This window comes from Thamnophis elegans, chromosome 10 (assembly GCF_009769535.1).
Source record: "Thamnophis elegans isolate rThaEle1 chromosome 10, rThaEle1.pri, whole genome shotgun sequence".
Taxonomy (NCBI): Eukaryota; Metazoa; Chordata; class Lepidosauria; order Squamata; family Colubridae; genus Thamnophis; species Thamnophis elegans.
In genome coordinates, this window is record NC_045550.1 from 14,722,490 (window position 1) to 14,739,144 (window position 16,655).

General features: G+C 42.3%; 1 protein-coding gene across 1 annotated transcript in view; it reads right to left on the reverse strand.

Moving 5' to 3' along the window:
* Positions 1–1,463: 1,463 nt before the first annotated feature.
* The window catches only part of VWA2 (von Willebrand factor A domain containing 2), a 40,837-nt gene continuing 25,645 nt past the window's right edge, over positions 1,464–16,655 (reverse strand). Inside the window, exons 11-16 of the mRNA XM_032225608.1 lie at positions 15,492–15,599; positions 13,981–14,559; positions 12,481–13,032; positions 4,513–4,635; positions 4,050–4,066; positions 1,464–1,544 (exon numbers count right to left, since the gene is read on the reverse strand). Of these exons, the coding sequence (XP_032081499.1) occupies positions 1,464–1,544; positions 4,050–4,066; positions 4,513–4,635; positions 12,481–13,032; positions 13,981–14,559; positions 15,492–15,599 (1,460 nt within the window). The remainder of the gene's footprint in view (positions 1,545–4,049; positions 4,067–4,512; positions 4,636–12,480; positions 13,033–13,980; positions 14,560–15,491; positions 15,600–16,655) is intronic.

The window sequence follows — 16,655 nt, forward strand, 5'->3', positions numbered from 1 at the left end:
AATTTAGGCTGAAATCATAAAACCTTTTAATGATGAGTAAACCTACACTGATGGGATTTACTTTGGAGCAGACACATATAAGATTTCAAGGCTAGATAGCAAACTATTATCTAGGGAGCTCTAAAATAGATTGGTAGCAGTTACAAAATAACTTGCCTTCCAGATATATAATTCCTGAGGAATTTCTTGCCAAATAATGTTCCTAATACAGTATTTCTCTCCATCCTTTCCTATCACTGCTCCAATTCCCTATTTATATGTTTCTCACTAAATGAGCCTTTCTTAACTTGTGAAATTAGGGAATCTGGTACTGTAGTCCCTACATTTTATCTGGCAAAAGCTTTAGCACAACTTTTAACTGGGGCAACTAAGGGACCGTATTCTAGCTTTAATCTCTTGGGATCTATTCAATCAAGATTCTAAAAATAATTTTTGAAGCTTGATACTTCAAATGCATCTCAAATGTATCTCTTAGGCTTGGGGAAGGCAGATCAGAGTAAAGATCTGGTCAGTAATATTCAATTATTGTCTTAAGCTCATCTACCAGCCCACTGGGCTGTACTCTGCTTCCAGTGATATTTTCCCATCTTTTTCTATGTACCAAAAGGAATGAATCAAAGAGGCACAGTTACCCTACATTTTCTCCCTGATCCTACTTCAACTATCAAAGCTGTTCTTTCAGCACTGTTAAGGAGAAATATTATAGACTCCCTGTGGTTCTCCATTTCTACTCTTGTAACACACAAGAAGTAGAATCAATAATGTATGTTCTTTTTTACTGCAGTTTAATGCAACATTGCATCAGGATCCTATTTTTTCCCTTCTACCAGAAATACCTGGAGAATCAGCCAGTTACCATCTTGAATACCTTCTCACTGATTAGGTTTTTATATAACCTACAATGTTAGATAATTTTGTAATTTAGCATCTCACTACTTTGGCATGGAACTCACAGTAACATTTCAGAGGGATTTTTATACAGGATTATTTATTCTGACTTTCTTTTTTCCCTTTTTTAAACTCATGTTTATTTGCTAACCATAATAAATAAAATTTATTGATTTACTATAATTTTGGATGAGTGTGGAAGGCAGCAACTTAGATAATTTTTTAAATGGGGACAAATTTATAGAGAATGTGTCTATCAAAGTTACCACCATTCCACTGTACTCTACCATCTCTGGCTTTGCAGACAGTGTATTTTATATATCAATTGCAGTGAAATGGTGCTATATCCATATTTTTATGTTTGAGAGTTACTTCAAATCAGTTTTGGATTGCTATATAACAAAAAAAGCTGGATTAGATAATCATCTCAGAGTTCTCATAATAACTTCTATAAATTCTGCTTTTGGTCTTTACTTTAACTATAATTCTGTACAGTTAAAGTTGTTTCTTTATCTTCAATTGTGGAAGCATTTATAGAAGCTAGGAACATCATATTTGAGCTAAAAAGATGATCTCTAGATAGCAACATAGAAATAGTCTTCTGTATTTATCTCTTTGCTGGAATTAGTGGTTGTCACAACCAAGACATGGTATACCTAGTTTATATTTTAAAACAAATTTCAAGATAGCATAACAGTTACAATTCAAAGCTGTATAAAGGCACTTTGGTTTGGATATGGAGAACTTAAACATAAAATACCTATTAACTATGCATTATGCTTCCTTTTCCTCCACCAGAATGCTATTATAGGATGTGATATAACAAAGAATGCAATTTATTTGTTACCTTGGAGATAAAAGATCATAAGCAAAAGAAAGTAAAGATTATTAAGAACAGATGAATAGTTCATTTCACGAATTGAGACATAATCAGTAAATTAACACATTTGGCAGCTGGTTTGCTTCTCATGTATGTTTCTGTTTGAACTACAGCAATGTTGTACCATTAATATTTGTTCTCTTAGCTGCAATTTCAGCATGCCAGTACTAAACAATCTTTTCCATTATAACACAAAGCAAACTCTTGTTTATCTTGTTTATCCATAGGACACTACAATCCTTCTTCTCTGATTAGATGGCAGATGATACTTTCTATAAAAGCATAGGACTTAATTAATGAAACTATAAGAGCAGGATATAAGAACCACTTCCTTTTGCAGTCAATGTAAACTTGGCATGCCCCCAAAATGCCAAAAAATGGTTGGAAATGGGAGTATATTTTATTCCTGCTTCGGTCAAGGGGATATAACTCCCTAATTAAAGGGAAAAAAGTAAAGGAATTGCAGTTGGAATTGGGAGGAAAGAATAGATCAGCCATGTAAAACCATGCATACAAGTCATTATCTTTGGTGAATTTGCCAATATCTAACATTTTATATAAACCAGTAGATCTGGAAGTCATTAAAGGACTAAAATGTGCCTTAATTGAATTTATCCTGTATATTTGGAAATAAACTCAGGTTTAACAAAATCAGCCTTCAGTGTTCAAATCTGGGTTACTATTGTGTATGAAAGCTTCTCACTTGTTATAGTCATATCTAGCAACATAAGTATAGCTTTTGTAAGCTATGTCAGAGCTTGTCAAGTTATACTACAGTTAAACCTTTGATTTATGGCAATCATTATATAGAGGTAATGATGAAAAAATTGTATATCAAACATAAATATGCAATATAAAATATGCTAGATTATTAGTCACCTTATTTTCAATTACAATAAGATACTTTTGTGCAAAACTTTTGAGCTTAGAAACAGCGTACTGCTTGCAAATGTATATTTCGCTTCCCTTTCAGTAACTAAAGGCAAAAGTTCTTTTGTCCACTTAAGTGCATCTAGTCCATGTGTCGTCATCTTCTTCTTCTTCTAATACTGATGAATTCTGTATAGCTGCCCCAACCACCTCAATTTAAATGAGTATGGATCATTGCAGGATGTTTCCATGATTGTGAAGTGTCCCTGCTTCGAATTCCTGTATTTTAAAAAAGGAAAAGTAAACGTAATTATTAGTTCTCACAACCAAGTACTTATGCATTCACAACCTAATTAATTTATTAACAAAATATAGATGACATTACAACAGTGGTGGGTACCGGATCCTGGTGCAACCGGTACGGTGCAATGGGACTAGGCATCCACCACATGCACAGGCGCAACACGCGTGCAGTGCATGCGTGCGAACTTACCGCCTGTGAAGTTTCAGGGCAACTCTGCAATGCTCCAGTTGCTTAGTGGAGTGTCGTGCAGGCACCATATGCTCCATGTGCATAAGCACCAATTGGCTCAAATACAGGCAAGGAGGGTGGGTGGAGCATCATACCGGAATGGTACCCGGTACCCCCAGCAGGCACCGGTACGCCCGTACCACGGCGCACAGATCGTATCCCACTACTGCATTACAAGGTCTATTAAGAGCCTTAAAAGAACTTTAGAGAGACATGAATTCCAACAGAAGAGAATATGTGTAGCTCAGTGGCCCTTGGTGCTCTCTGAGTGCACTGATGATGTTACCTTGTTGGGTAATAAATCTATAAGAAAACAACTAAGCTCAAAAAGCACTAAGGGTCCCACATAACTTCAGGTGAACATGAGCTATGTTTTTCATACTGAGATCTTTTGTGATCAAGTCTTTAAAATATTAAGAACCACTTTTACTAGAATAATATTGCAGAGCCAGTATGAAACTAATGTTCAGAATGATCAGCTTTCAATTGTCAGTCACCTCCTAAGAGATGCCCTTGAGTTTCCCAGGCTCTTCAAAGCAGATGGTTGGTGTATTCTTCACAGACAGAACAAACTGTTTGCCAGATGCATTTGTAGAAATTCTGCTGCTCAGCAAAACTAAATGAAAACCAGCCAATTGTTGGTGTTTATATCGTTATTAAGTTAGCACATCTACTCTTTTAGAATAAAGCCAGCAAGATCTAAGCAGAACAAATACAATTAAAATCAAGCCATGTATGCTTTAAGGAACATTGTCATGAATATATTAATTATACTATTTTATTATGCAACATTAAACATGGTGTTACATTTTAGCCTCAAACCCACATATCCCTTTTAGAAATGAAAACCATTGGGATCCCCATATCAATACAACATACCTTGTGTATGGCAGAATCTGAAAATAACATTTAACACAGCACAGTACTTAAGCAAAATGGTTTGCTTGAAATCAGCGTATGTGGGACTGATTGGGGTAGTATGTAGGGGTGACACCGAAGCATAATTTTACTATATTTTATTTATTAAATTATTGTACTTTAGTCCAATTTCATTTTAAATTGCATTTTATCCAATTCCATTTTAAATTATTTTTATCAGATTTTACTAATAATTTGTGTCTGGATCTCTGCATTTTGATATGGCCAAAGGGATAATAAATAAAGTAGAGTGAATGTTAAATGAAAAACATGAGATATGTTTAGAAATAAAAACCCATTTCCTATTTTCCCAGAGGGTTTCCTTAATTTTTATGTGTGATTGGATTGAGAATGAGGTCAAATAAATAATTAAGATGGCATTGAAATTCTAAGGAAAATTCCTGCCGATCAAAGCAATACATACTGTTTTCACAATGAAATCCTTCCCAGCCTTGGCATTGACACCAGTAGTTGTCATTTTTAGGGATACAAATTCCAGAATTCATGCAGGGGTTAGGTTTGCAGATATTTACTGGCATTTTGGCTTCTGTAACAGAGAAAATAGAAAACAGTGCTGGCTATTTGGGCACAACTAAGTTTCATCTCTCAAAGCTGCATACCTGGCTTTTGTTGCACTTGTGGTAAATGGAAGTCAGTGAACACACCTTTATGTGTTTGAACGAACTCCCCAATGTGAAATTAGATACTGGAATAACTGCTGGAAAGTAACCAGCCAGGATCTGCAATTTACAGAATTTAAGAAAAGCAGATATATTTGGAGACTATGGGAATTAAAAGGGCCTTAAAAAAAGAATTGTGTAGCTTCTACCACAAATCAGGAGGTTTACCTTAAAGACTAGTTCTATTTATATACCTTGGTACTCAAGTGCTTCGAAACTCATCGAATTTGCTACTCAATGCATTTTGATATAAAAAGTTTGTCCTAGAATTTTGTCATTGTTTGTTTGGGCTAGAGCTTGTCAGTGTCAGCTACCTTGTGACTCACTACATTACTCCTTATGGAAAAAATGTCTTTGGTACTCATTGTTTTTGGTTTTTATCGAAACTTCCGGAATAAATTAACAATAAGTACCGAAATACCACTATATTGGTTTAACCTAATTCAAAGTCAGAGACCAAAGCAATGCTTTATTGCTGAATACAGTTTAGTATTATCCCTTATTTATGGTATATTTCTAAATTCAGAATTATTGTTTAATATCTCTCTCTTCATGACTCATTATATTCCTTTCTTTCCCGATATAGAATCTGATAATTATTACAAATGGTCCTTGTTTAACGACCATTCATTTAGCGACTGTTCAAACTTGCAATAGTACTAAATGAGTGGTATTTATGACTAGTCCTAGAAGTTCTGCTATTGCAGTGTTCTGGCTATTGCAGTGTAATCACATGATCACAAGCCATCAGAGGTGGGTTCCTACTGGTTCGGCCAAACCGGTAGTGGTTTGCTGGCCAGCATCGCCGGAACCGGCAGTGACCCAGGCCTGCCATGCCTCTGAACCGGTTCCCTGGTCGGCGCGGCATTATTTTTAGTTTTTAACGTTATGCGCATGCACAGACCTATTTATAGGCAACTGTGCACGCACCAAACTGGCAGTAATGCTGGCAGCAACCCATCCCTGCAATCCAGCTGTTACGTAGTGGCATGGTTTCCAACCATTGCAGCATTCCCTGGTCCCATGTTAGCAATTTGCAATCTTTCCTACCAGTTTCCCACAAGCAAAGTCAATGAGAAAGCTGGCAAGAAATCATAAATTGTAGGAGATCAATTTACTTAACGATGGTAACCAAAGATTGCCAGAACTACCATTGCTAAGCAGTGCAGTCACATAGTGTCATTATTTGCAACCTCATCATTTAATGATTGAAATTCTGATCCCAAATACCATTATTAAGCAAGGACTACCTGTCTCACCATCTACAGATTCAATCTTATCAAAACGTTGTTTCAAAAAGAAAACAAACTCCTCTTTAACAGAACAAAGTATTTTATCTACAGTATTTCCACAGTTGTTTATATATATATCTAAACAACTGTTTATATATATTGTTTTATGTATGTATATACACATACATACACATACAGTCATTCATTGTTTAGATTTTAGCACAATCCTAATTTATTTATTGATGAAGTACAGAGTATTTATCATTCTCTTTATTTCAAGTACATTTTTAAAAAAATCAGTAGCTATTTTAAAGTAATTCTTGTTGGAAATGACCGTTGTCTTACCTGAACGGTCCTTCTATGGGTGCTGCGAAGGGAATCCAATCATGGGTTAACTTAGCCTTCTAGCCTTGAGACTGAGTATGTAAATTTCAAAGTCACGCCTCCTCTGACTGGACTTCCGTTTCCCTTCAGTTCTTTACGAAGTCCACCGAAGGAGCATTATGTCAATCATCAATCAAGCCGCAGTCATCCGGTACTACATAGTCAAGTCCAGTCAGCAACAAGAAGTCACAGAGTCACGATCAAAACGGAGCCCTGACCAGCCGAAACTGCGGGCGGGTTTGGATTCCCTTCGCAGCACCCATAGAAGGACCGTTCAGGTAAGACAACGGTCATTCTCCTGTGTGCTGCTCCGGGAATCCAATCATGGGATATGCCAAAGCAATTAAGTCCCAGGGCGGGAGCTAGGCTGGTCAGGCTCCTCCGCAGACGGAAGGACCCTTTGCAACACTCTCCGCCCAAAGGACGCCTCAGCCGAGGCAAAGACATCAATCTTGTAGTGGCGAATAAAAGGTGAGGGGGACGCCCAGGTGGCCGCCCTGCAAATCTCTTCTACAGACGCTTGCGTCGCCCAGGCCGCTGTGGTGGCCGCACTCCTGGTGGAATGAGGAGTGATTCGCCTTGGAACCGGTCTGGAGTGGGTGTCATACGCCAATGCAATGCAAGCTTTCAACCATCGGCCGATGGTGTGGGAGGACACCTTCTGTCCCATTGAAGATGGCTGGAAGGAGACGAACAGAGCTTCCGATCTTCGGAACGACGCAGTGCGCTTCACATAGCGACGAAGAGCTCTGCGAACATCCAGATGGTGCCACTGGCGTTCCTGCGGATGAGACGGGTGAGGACAAAAGTCCGGCAGGACAAGTTCTTGAGTCCTGTGAAACAATGAGTTTATCTTTGGAAGAAAGGTCGGATCCAAACGAAGCACTACCTTGTTCGGGTTGAAGATGCAAAGATCCGCATGAACAGAAAGGGCTGCTAGCTCCGACACCCTCCTGGCCGATGTTATGGCCACCAGGAAGGCTGTCTTGAGTGTCAATAAACGGAGGCTGATGGAATGGATAGGCTCAAAGGGGGCAGCTGTCAGGGCCCTGAGAACCAAGGTCAAATCCCACGTGGGATAACAGTGTACCGTCGGCGGTCGTAAGTTGGAAGCACCCTTAAGGAAGGTTCGAACTCGCGAGTGCTGAGATAAGGAGCGGCCTTGGCCACCCCCGACCACCGTCGACAAGGCTGTGACCTGACGGCGAAGCGTGTTTGGCGCCAACCCCTTGTTGAGGCCGGACTACAAGAAATCCAGAACTTGGGGCACCGAGGCCTTGATGGGATCGACCCCGGTGTGCCGGCACCACCGACAGAAGGCCTGCCAGGTAGCCTCGTAAATACGGGTAGTCGACGGGCGATGGGCCGCTTGAATTGTAGAAATGACTTCGTCCGAATAGTGAAGGGCCGCTAGCATCTCCCGCTCACGTGCCACACGGCTAACTGCAACAGCTGAGGGCCCGGGTGCCGGAGAGCTCCTTGGTTGAGCTGAATCTGGTCGTCCGGAATCCTCCAAGGACGCGAAACGGACAGATGGACGAGGTCCGCGTACCAGGGACGTCTGGGCCACATCGGAGCGACCAGCAGTACTTCCGCCTGTTCTGCCAAGATCTTCTGAATGACGAACGGAAGGATTGGGAGAGGAGGAAAGGCATAAAGAAGGCCGGCCGGCCAACGGCTGCGTAAAGCGTCTACTCCCTCCGCCCCCGGAGTCTGGTATCGGGAGTAAAACCGGGGAAGTTGTGCGTTGTGCGGGTGAGCAAACAGATCCACCTTGGGTAGGCCGAAGCGGCGAGAGAGTTCCTGGAAGAGAATGGGGTGGAGCTGCCACTCCCCCTGATCCACAGTCGCTCTGCTCAGCCAGTCCGCCTGAGTGTTGGCTTCGCCCGAGATGTGCTCCGCCCGAATCGATGAGAGTCTGGGCTCCGCCCAATGGAACAACCTTTCCGCTTCCAGCATCAGAGCTCTGGACTGTGTTCCCCCTTGGCGGTTGATGTGGGCCTTGGAGGCCACATTGTCGGTCAAAATTAACACATGGCAATGAGATACAATGTCCCGAAACTCCAGGAGAGCTAGACGGATGGCCCGCAACTCCAGCCAGTTTATGCTGTTCGCCAGCTCCTGATCCGACCAGCGACCTTGGGCCACCCTGTCCAGGGCATGGGCCCCCCATCCAAATAAACTGGCGTCCGTTGTAACTTGAACGCGGTCCGGCTCCTTGAATGGACATCCCCGGAGGAGCCTGGACGACATCCACCAATGCAGGGACCGCCTGGCCTTGCCCGGGAGCTGCACCTTGATGTGGGAATGACTGGTATGCGCTCTCTGGAAGGGCAGCAGAAACCACTGGAAAGGACGCGCATGGAACCTGGCCCAGAGCACCACGCCGATGCAGGAGATCATCTTCCCTAGCAGTTTGGACAGCGACAGCAGCGGTACTCGCCGTTGAGATAGCACATGATGCGCCAGGTGGTATATGCTCTGCCTCCTTTCCGGGGACAGGAAAACCTCGCACGACATCGAGTTGATGGTGGTTCCCAGATGGAGGAGGGACGTGGTTGGACGCAGATGGCTCTTGGGCAGGTTGAGGACAAATCCATGGTTTCGCAATGAGTCCATCGTGACCTGTAGGTCTCGGAGGGCCTGATCTCGAGAGGACGACAGCACCAACACGTCGTCTAAATAACAATTGATGCGTATTGGAATTGAGCGAAGGGAGGCTGCCAATACTGCCAGAAGTTTGGTGAACGTGCGCGGGGCCGAGGAGAGGCCGAATGGCAAGGCCCGGTATTGATAATGGCAGCCGTTGAAGTGAAACCGCAGGAACTTCCGATGTGCCGGATGAATGGGCACATGGAGGTACGCTTCTTTGATGTCTATGGAAGTCATCATGTCGCCTTGGCGGATGGAAGCCAATATGCTCTTTAGAGATTGCATTTTGAATTTTTGGTATTTGATATGCTGATTGAGCTGTTTCAAATCTAGGATTGCCCTCCATCCCCCGGAGTTCTTTGGTACTAGGAATAAGATGGAATAAAACCCTAGGCCTTCCTGCCCTTTGGGAACTTGTTCTATGGCCCTGATGGTGAGAAGATGGAATATCTCGGTGTCCATAAGGTGCCGCTTTGACGGGCACCTGGGCACAGGGCACCTGATGAACCTTCTCGGGGGGATGGATAGAAATTCTAGCGTGAGACCCAAACTCACCACTTGAAGGGCCCAGGTGTCTGACGTGAGCTCCGCCCATTGGTGGGCGAAGGCCAAGAGATGTCCTCCTATGGGCCCTACCTCCTGCGAGTCAGCGGTATCTACGAAAGGATCGGTTGCCCGCTCCTCAGAAAGACCGTCTACTCTGCGCCTCACCCTGCTGGCCCCCCCTGTCTCTGGCCCCAGCTCGGTCCTGGCCACGATCCTGTGCCTGGGAGAACCCCCTGGTGTAGCTGGGGACATAGGGGGCGGAAGTAAACCCCGAGTCCCCAGACCGAAAGGGCTGCCGTCTACTATAAGGCTGTGGCCTTCTGGTCACATGGGCGCTTGTGGAGGGAAGCACCTTGCATTTGTCCCGAGTCTCAATGAGAATGGGATCCAGCACTGAACCAAGCAAAGCCCCGCCCTTAAAGGGTGTGGACGCTAGGCGCCACTTAGATTTGACATCAGCTTGCCAGTGGCGGAGCCAGAGCAAGCGGCGAGAAGCCACATTGGAAACCACGGCTCGGGATGCAAATTTTGCCGCGCTAAGGGTGGCATCTGCAGAATACTCTAGGGCCGCAATCAGCTTGGTGACATCCTGATGGAGGCGCAGTTCCTCCGGGTCCAGCCTTTCCTGTAGTTGTCTCAGCCAAACTAAGGAAGTCCTATTAAAGAAGGAAGCTGCAGTAGCTGAGCGCAAGGCCCACGCTGCTGCCTGATGAGTTTTGCGAATGACCGATTCGGCCTTGCGGTCCTCGGCCTTCAATCCTTCTGAAATTTCAGAAGGAATTAACGCCGGTGAAGCAAGAGCAGCAATGGGAGCATCCACCGTGGGAAACTGGAGGAGAGCCTCCAACTCTGGAGAAGATGTGAATAGCTTCCTATCACCAGACCCAGGGGGCTTAACTGCGGTCGGCTCATCCCACTGCTTCTGGATTAAATCAAGAAAAAGCTTGGGGGATGGAATAAAATCCTGCAGAGCCACCTGCTCAGCAAAAAGCCGCTCGGTGGCATCCAGGCCCACAGCAGCACTTTCTGCAGAAATTGCCTCCCCCATGTGGGCGGTAGTCTTGGCCTTATACAGCAGAGACTTGAAAAGAGTGTGCCTGAAGAGCCCAGGGGCAGTAGGCTGATCCATAGGGAGGCCCTCATCACCAGAGAATTCCCTATCCTGGATTTCACCTTCCTCCACTAAGGAAGATTGTGCGCTAAACACAGAGTGTAAAGGGGAAGGAGGATCCGTTTGCAGGATGGAAGAATCCCCTTGCACTGCTTGAGGAGCCAGGCCTGAGTAGGCCAGAGTAGGCCTGGAGGCCTGGGATCTACGCGCTAATTCCGCATCCACCCCTCTGGAAATAGCCTCTGAGATCATGCTGTAAAAATCAGCAGGAAGGCCCAAATCCTGGCCCTCCAGAGGCCTGAGGCCTGCAGCTGTGGGGGTGAACGTGGCAGAAGGCCCAGCGCGTGGAGGTGAACGAAGAGAAGCTCCACTAGCCTCAGAAATAATTGGGGGGGATCGAGGCCCGAAAACCCCTACCTCAGGAATAGGGCCCTGGGGAAGCTGAATATCAGGGGACCAACCCTGCTCAACGACCCGCACCGGAGACACAGGTTGCTGAATCAGAACCGGAGGGGAACAAATGGGAGCCCCAGATGCCTTGGGGGGAACCTTGGCTTTGTCTTTGCGTTTGTGCGACTTATCCCGAACAGCAGATGAGGCTCGAGGCCTGCTACTAGAGGCCCTGGTCGCGGCCCTACTAGGCCCAGGGCTAGCCCCCCCCCTCGCCAGGGGAGCGGGGCTCAGAAACTGGCCCGACAGTACCTTGCACTACCGATTGATCAGCCATGGTATGAACCTGAAAGAGCTCAATCAGCGAAACAAAGGAATGCAATTGAAAAGCACTCGCCAAGAACGCCACGTGGAAGCAGAGACAAAGAGAAGCGACCTCCTTCCTGAGTCAGCAACCTCGAGTGAGGGAAAAGGGAGGGGCGGAAGCAGTGCGCAAACTCAAGCGCGTGAACAAATTCTGCCTTCTCATCCCCAGGCATTATCACGCATGCGTGAAAACGCTTCCAAATAAGGCAACCGGCATCAAAGGCGCGAAATTTAAAGAAACAGCAGGGGAAAATCCCAAACAGCTGATCCATGTAATCCTCCGGCAGCTGCTCCAGCGAGAGCACAAAGGAGGGAGACGGGGAGGAGAAGACCAGCTCCGACAAGCCACGGCTTCGGATCTGACCGCGCCCGCAGGCGGGTGCTATCCGGCATGGAAAGCAGCGCTGGGAGACTCAGCTTCCTTGCGCGCTGAACTTAAAGAGAGGACAGGCGGAGAAGCCGTTTGCAGACGGCAAGATCGCCCCACGCTCCAGCTGTAGTAATCCGATATCCCTACAAGGGAAATAGCGAGGGAGGAATCGGCTGGCAGAAAAACTGCCGCCTTACCTCCAATCCAGCAAGAAATCCACAGTGAAAAAACCAAGTAAATCCAGCATTAACCCTGAGAAATTATCAATTAGTCAAGAGAGAATTGAAAATAGGTCTCGTAGGCTTTGGACTGAGTAATAGAACTGGAGGGAAACGGAAGTCCAGTCAGAGGAGGCGTGACTTTGAAATTTACATACTCAGTCTCAAGGCTAGAAGGCTAAGTTAACCCATGATTGGATTCCCGGAGCAGCACACAGGAGAATGGTGTTCTCATTAAGCATAGTGAGGTAAAAATAAAGTCATTGTTTTTAGAAGAAATGGCCTTATACTGAATTTGATGTAGATTACATCTCTTTCTCATTATACTTTTGTATTTTGCCGCCTCTGCTGGAAGTTTGGAGCTGACTAAAAAAGAAGGTAAGTTAAGAAAAAATGTTGCTACAATTGTTGGCTGTAAAACAGAAAATCAAAATATACCTTACCATCACACAATTTTTCCATGATAAAGTCTTTCTTGTGTCTGAGATCTTCATAAGAAGAAATCCTCACCAAACTGTTAGAAGACCCTGCAATCCTCAACAAAAGGTCCATTTGTACACTTTCTTTCACAATGATAAGAAGTGATACATCATTACCGCGTAGCTGTTGGGCAGGGACTACGGCATCCTCCACTCCAGCTCCACTTGTGAGAACTACCACAACTTTTTTCACACCAGGCCTTGCTCCTTTTTGGACAACTGTGACATCATCATGAATATGAAGCAAGGCACTTCCAACTGAGGCAGAGCCACCCGTAAAGGGAGCTTGTTTGATGGCCTCCAGTAGAGCTGAACTAGTAACATGTGTATCTAGTCCAAATACTGTTTGAGGCCTTTTCCCAAAGACAACAAGGCTGACTTGCGTTACATCCCTATTGATGCCAAAGTGGGAAGAGAGACTGCTGACAAAGTTTTTCATCTGGGCAAAGTTAAACCTTCCAGTTGAAGCTGAAGAATCCAGAGCAAAGACCAAATCCAGGGGCTGAGATAGGCAGCCTGAGGAGGAAGAAGAAGTAATCAGCCTTTGAAGAATGTGACTCATTCATGTGGATACCTACAAGTCTTATATGATACAGTAAAGGGAATCACATTTAAGTACGGTTATGTTGGCAGCAGAAGTCTTCCTCTACAGGTTTCTCATTAAGACTGTTTCCATGGAAAGGGTGGTTTCACTTCATTCTGCAGCTGCAAACATGCACACAAATGACAAGACTTTTTATAGGGGAACTGGGATACAAATAAGGTTTTGCTCTTAAAAACTTTGATTTCATCAATATTTCAGACTAGAAGTTATAAATCTGGAGATTTAGTGATAACACCAGGAGGTGAGTTGGCAATAAAACAAAATAAAATCTGTATCTTGTAATATCTCAAGGGCTGCATTAGGAAGAACTGAAATCTCAGTGAATTATGAAGCTTATTCAAAAACTGTCTGCTATCATTACCTATATGTAGCTTATATTATGGTGCTACTGGAATAAAAGGGGAAAAAGAAGACCGTGTATATCTCTCCGAACTCTTTGGAAAAACAGGGAGATAAATATACAGTAATAAAGAAAATTAACTAATATTTTATTTCATTTTTAATTAAATTTCAATTTTAAGATAGTTAAACACAATTTAAATACATCACTAATCAATACCCTGAGACACTAGAGAGACAAATCTAAATTGGTCTATATGACCTCTGACTAACAGCAGAGATTGAAATTAACAACAGCCCCATATACACCTTTCAAGTGGTTTAGGAAATGGCAACCTCTTTTTCATTTATTGATTAATACAAGGTACATTAATGTGCTCTCTGCAGTAGCTTTGCTACTGTATTATCTCTCTTTAATGAATTGAAATATATACAACATCCAGCAGGATACTATGTGACACTGAACCAATAATAGATATTTGAAAAACAATTGATATGGTATCTTTATCTTGAATTCTCACCTTGGTTATCAATGCTGCAGATTTTTCTCTGTAATTCAGTAATTTTATTGACTAGATCTTGAGTGGTGGAGTAGATAATTGTCCGCTTTGGATTCCCTGTAATCTCATCCAGTTCTCTTCTTAAAACTTCACTGCCAATTGCAATGATAGAAATGCCTTCTTTCCTACTGAATTTAGCTGCTTCTACCACTGAATCCTCAGCTTTTGAATCTGTGAGCAATACGACAACATGGGGAAGATCTTCAGGAACATCAGAAAACACTGGTGGACGCTTAAAGCCTTGTTGTGTAATAAATCGTAAAGCTTTGCCGGTCAAAGTGTTTCCTCCAATGAACTCCATGGAATCAATGATCTTCACCAGACTGAACATATCTCTGTAATCCCCAATTTGGACAATCATCTTGACATCATTGCTATAATGGGCCAGGGCCACATTTCGCAGAGTTTCTGTATTCCACACTACATGGAGAAACTTTTTCAGGAAAGCTTTATAATGCAAGAAACCTTCAAGAGTAGTGCTGGATGAACTATCCACCAAAAAAAGAAGGTCCACACTGCATTCCGTATTTATATTTGGTGCTGTTTAACAAAATAAGCAAAAACTGTTAGAAACCCAAAAAGAATGCAGAACAAGAATCTTCTAAAATAGAATATTGTACAATATATAACTATTAGTAAGGTTTGGTTTTGGGCCTGTCATTTTTTAGTTACAGAAATGGTACAGAGTCTCCTGCTTGAGCAGAGAGTTGGACAAGAAGACCTCCAAAGTCCCTTTAGTTCTGTTTTTATTGATTGATTCAAATATTTAATCACAAAATGTAACCTAATATGGTATTAGAAAGAACTAAGACTTAGTTCATTGGAAAAATGTAATAAATGATGGGTGTGTGTGAGAGATGGATTTCTTGTTCAGTTGTTTATTTAGATTACCAAGTCATAAACCACAGATGATAGAAACATCTTCCAAAATTCAGTATGAATAAAAGCATTAGAATAGGTAAGCAGAGATATAATTAGAAACTCCTTTCGTTTCTGTATAAATGTCCCACACCAGAGAGATTTGAAAAATGTAATTTGGATATTTCATATTAATAATTTTCAGTCTCATAATTCCTCCGTCATAATAAAGTATAAATTAAAAATGTCACCCAGACAAAACATACTTCTTATTAACTACAGAGGAGCTGGATAAATGGTTCTATCCTATACAAATATTGAAGAGTTTTTGCTTGTTTGGGAAATTAAATCAACATGTTCTGCTATCCTGATCATATATGATACAATATATGAAATATATGATATTTTATTTTGAGGAACGTTCAGATATGGATATTACATACACTAATTCTTAATGGTGATGGTGGTTTAAAACAAACTGTCTAATTCTTATCCCATTCTGCTTTTCCTTATTAAAGAACAAATAATGATAATCAGAGGTTTTTGTAGAAAACGGGCTAATGTTACCAACACATTAAAAACAAGATTCCAGTCCCTAAAATAAAACAACATACCACAGTTGGAATCTCCTGCAAATTTCACTGGACAGACACAGTGGTAGCCTTCTAATCCCTCTAGAATGCAAGTGCCTCCATTTTGGCAAGGGTGGGAATCACAAGGATCTAAGTTCAGAAAACAAAGATAAATGGAAGCTTATAACATTGTTTTCCTCTTTCAATAGCAAGCAGCACTAACCTCTAAAAAGCAACACATTTCATAGTATATCTAATTAAAATCTATTACTCCATCACCCCTAATTTGTGTCTACCAGGCATCTCTTATAAGTAAGATAGTAAAAATAAAGCAAGAATAAAAGCCCTTAGAATTATGGAACTTTGTACACTGATCGTTTCCCTAGAATCAAGGTATTATAAAGAGATCATAAAGAGATAAATGGATACTTGTCTTGATTCATGCAATTATTTTTATTCCAAACAGAATTTAGTTTGGTTAATAAAAGGGTAATGATTGAGGGTGGATGAATTTTCAAGATAAAGTTTTGAATTTATTAATTTCTTCAGTGTTAATATTTTATTGTAGATTAGAAAAGCTCAAAGGTGAACATGTAATTTTTTTCATTGTAACAGTAAAATACGTATGATCAGTCTTGACTTGAAAGAACATAATTTATAGCTCAATTAAGGACCTAACACAATTCAACTGAAACTGATTAATATTTTTCTATAATCAAAGAATTTGACTGAACGAAAGTAAAAATGAAAAATAAATAATGAAGAAATCAAGTTATAAATTTTTAAATTTGTCTGCATGGGGAACATATGGAATACATTTGATAAATTGGTTCCTTCGGTTCATAGAACATTTTGAATCTAGTGGAGGAACACCACTGGCAGAATGCATTAAGAGTCTATTTTTACTGATGATTACTCTTCCTAGTGCCCTTGAATAGCTATCCTAGTGCCTATATAGTTTAGGGATTCTCTAGAATAGTGTTTCTCAATTGTGGCAACTTGAAGATGTATGGACTTCAATACCAGAATTCCCCTTACTGATGGGAGAATTCTGGGAGTTGAAATTCATGTATTTTCAAGTTTCCATGTTGAAAAACACTGTTCTATAACAATGCCAAATGAGAGGGAGGAAGAAATTTGGGAAAATAATATCTCTTCTTTGAGGGAACCATTCATGTTGCTAATGGAAAAATACCTTGGATTTCA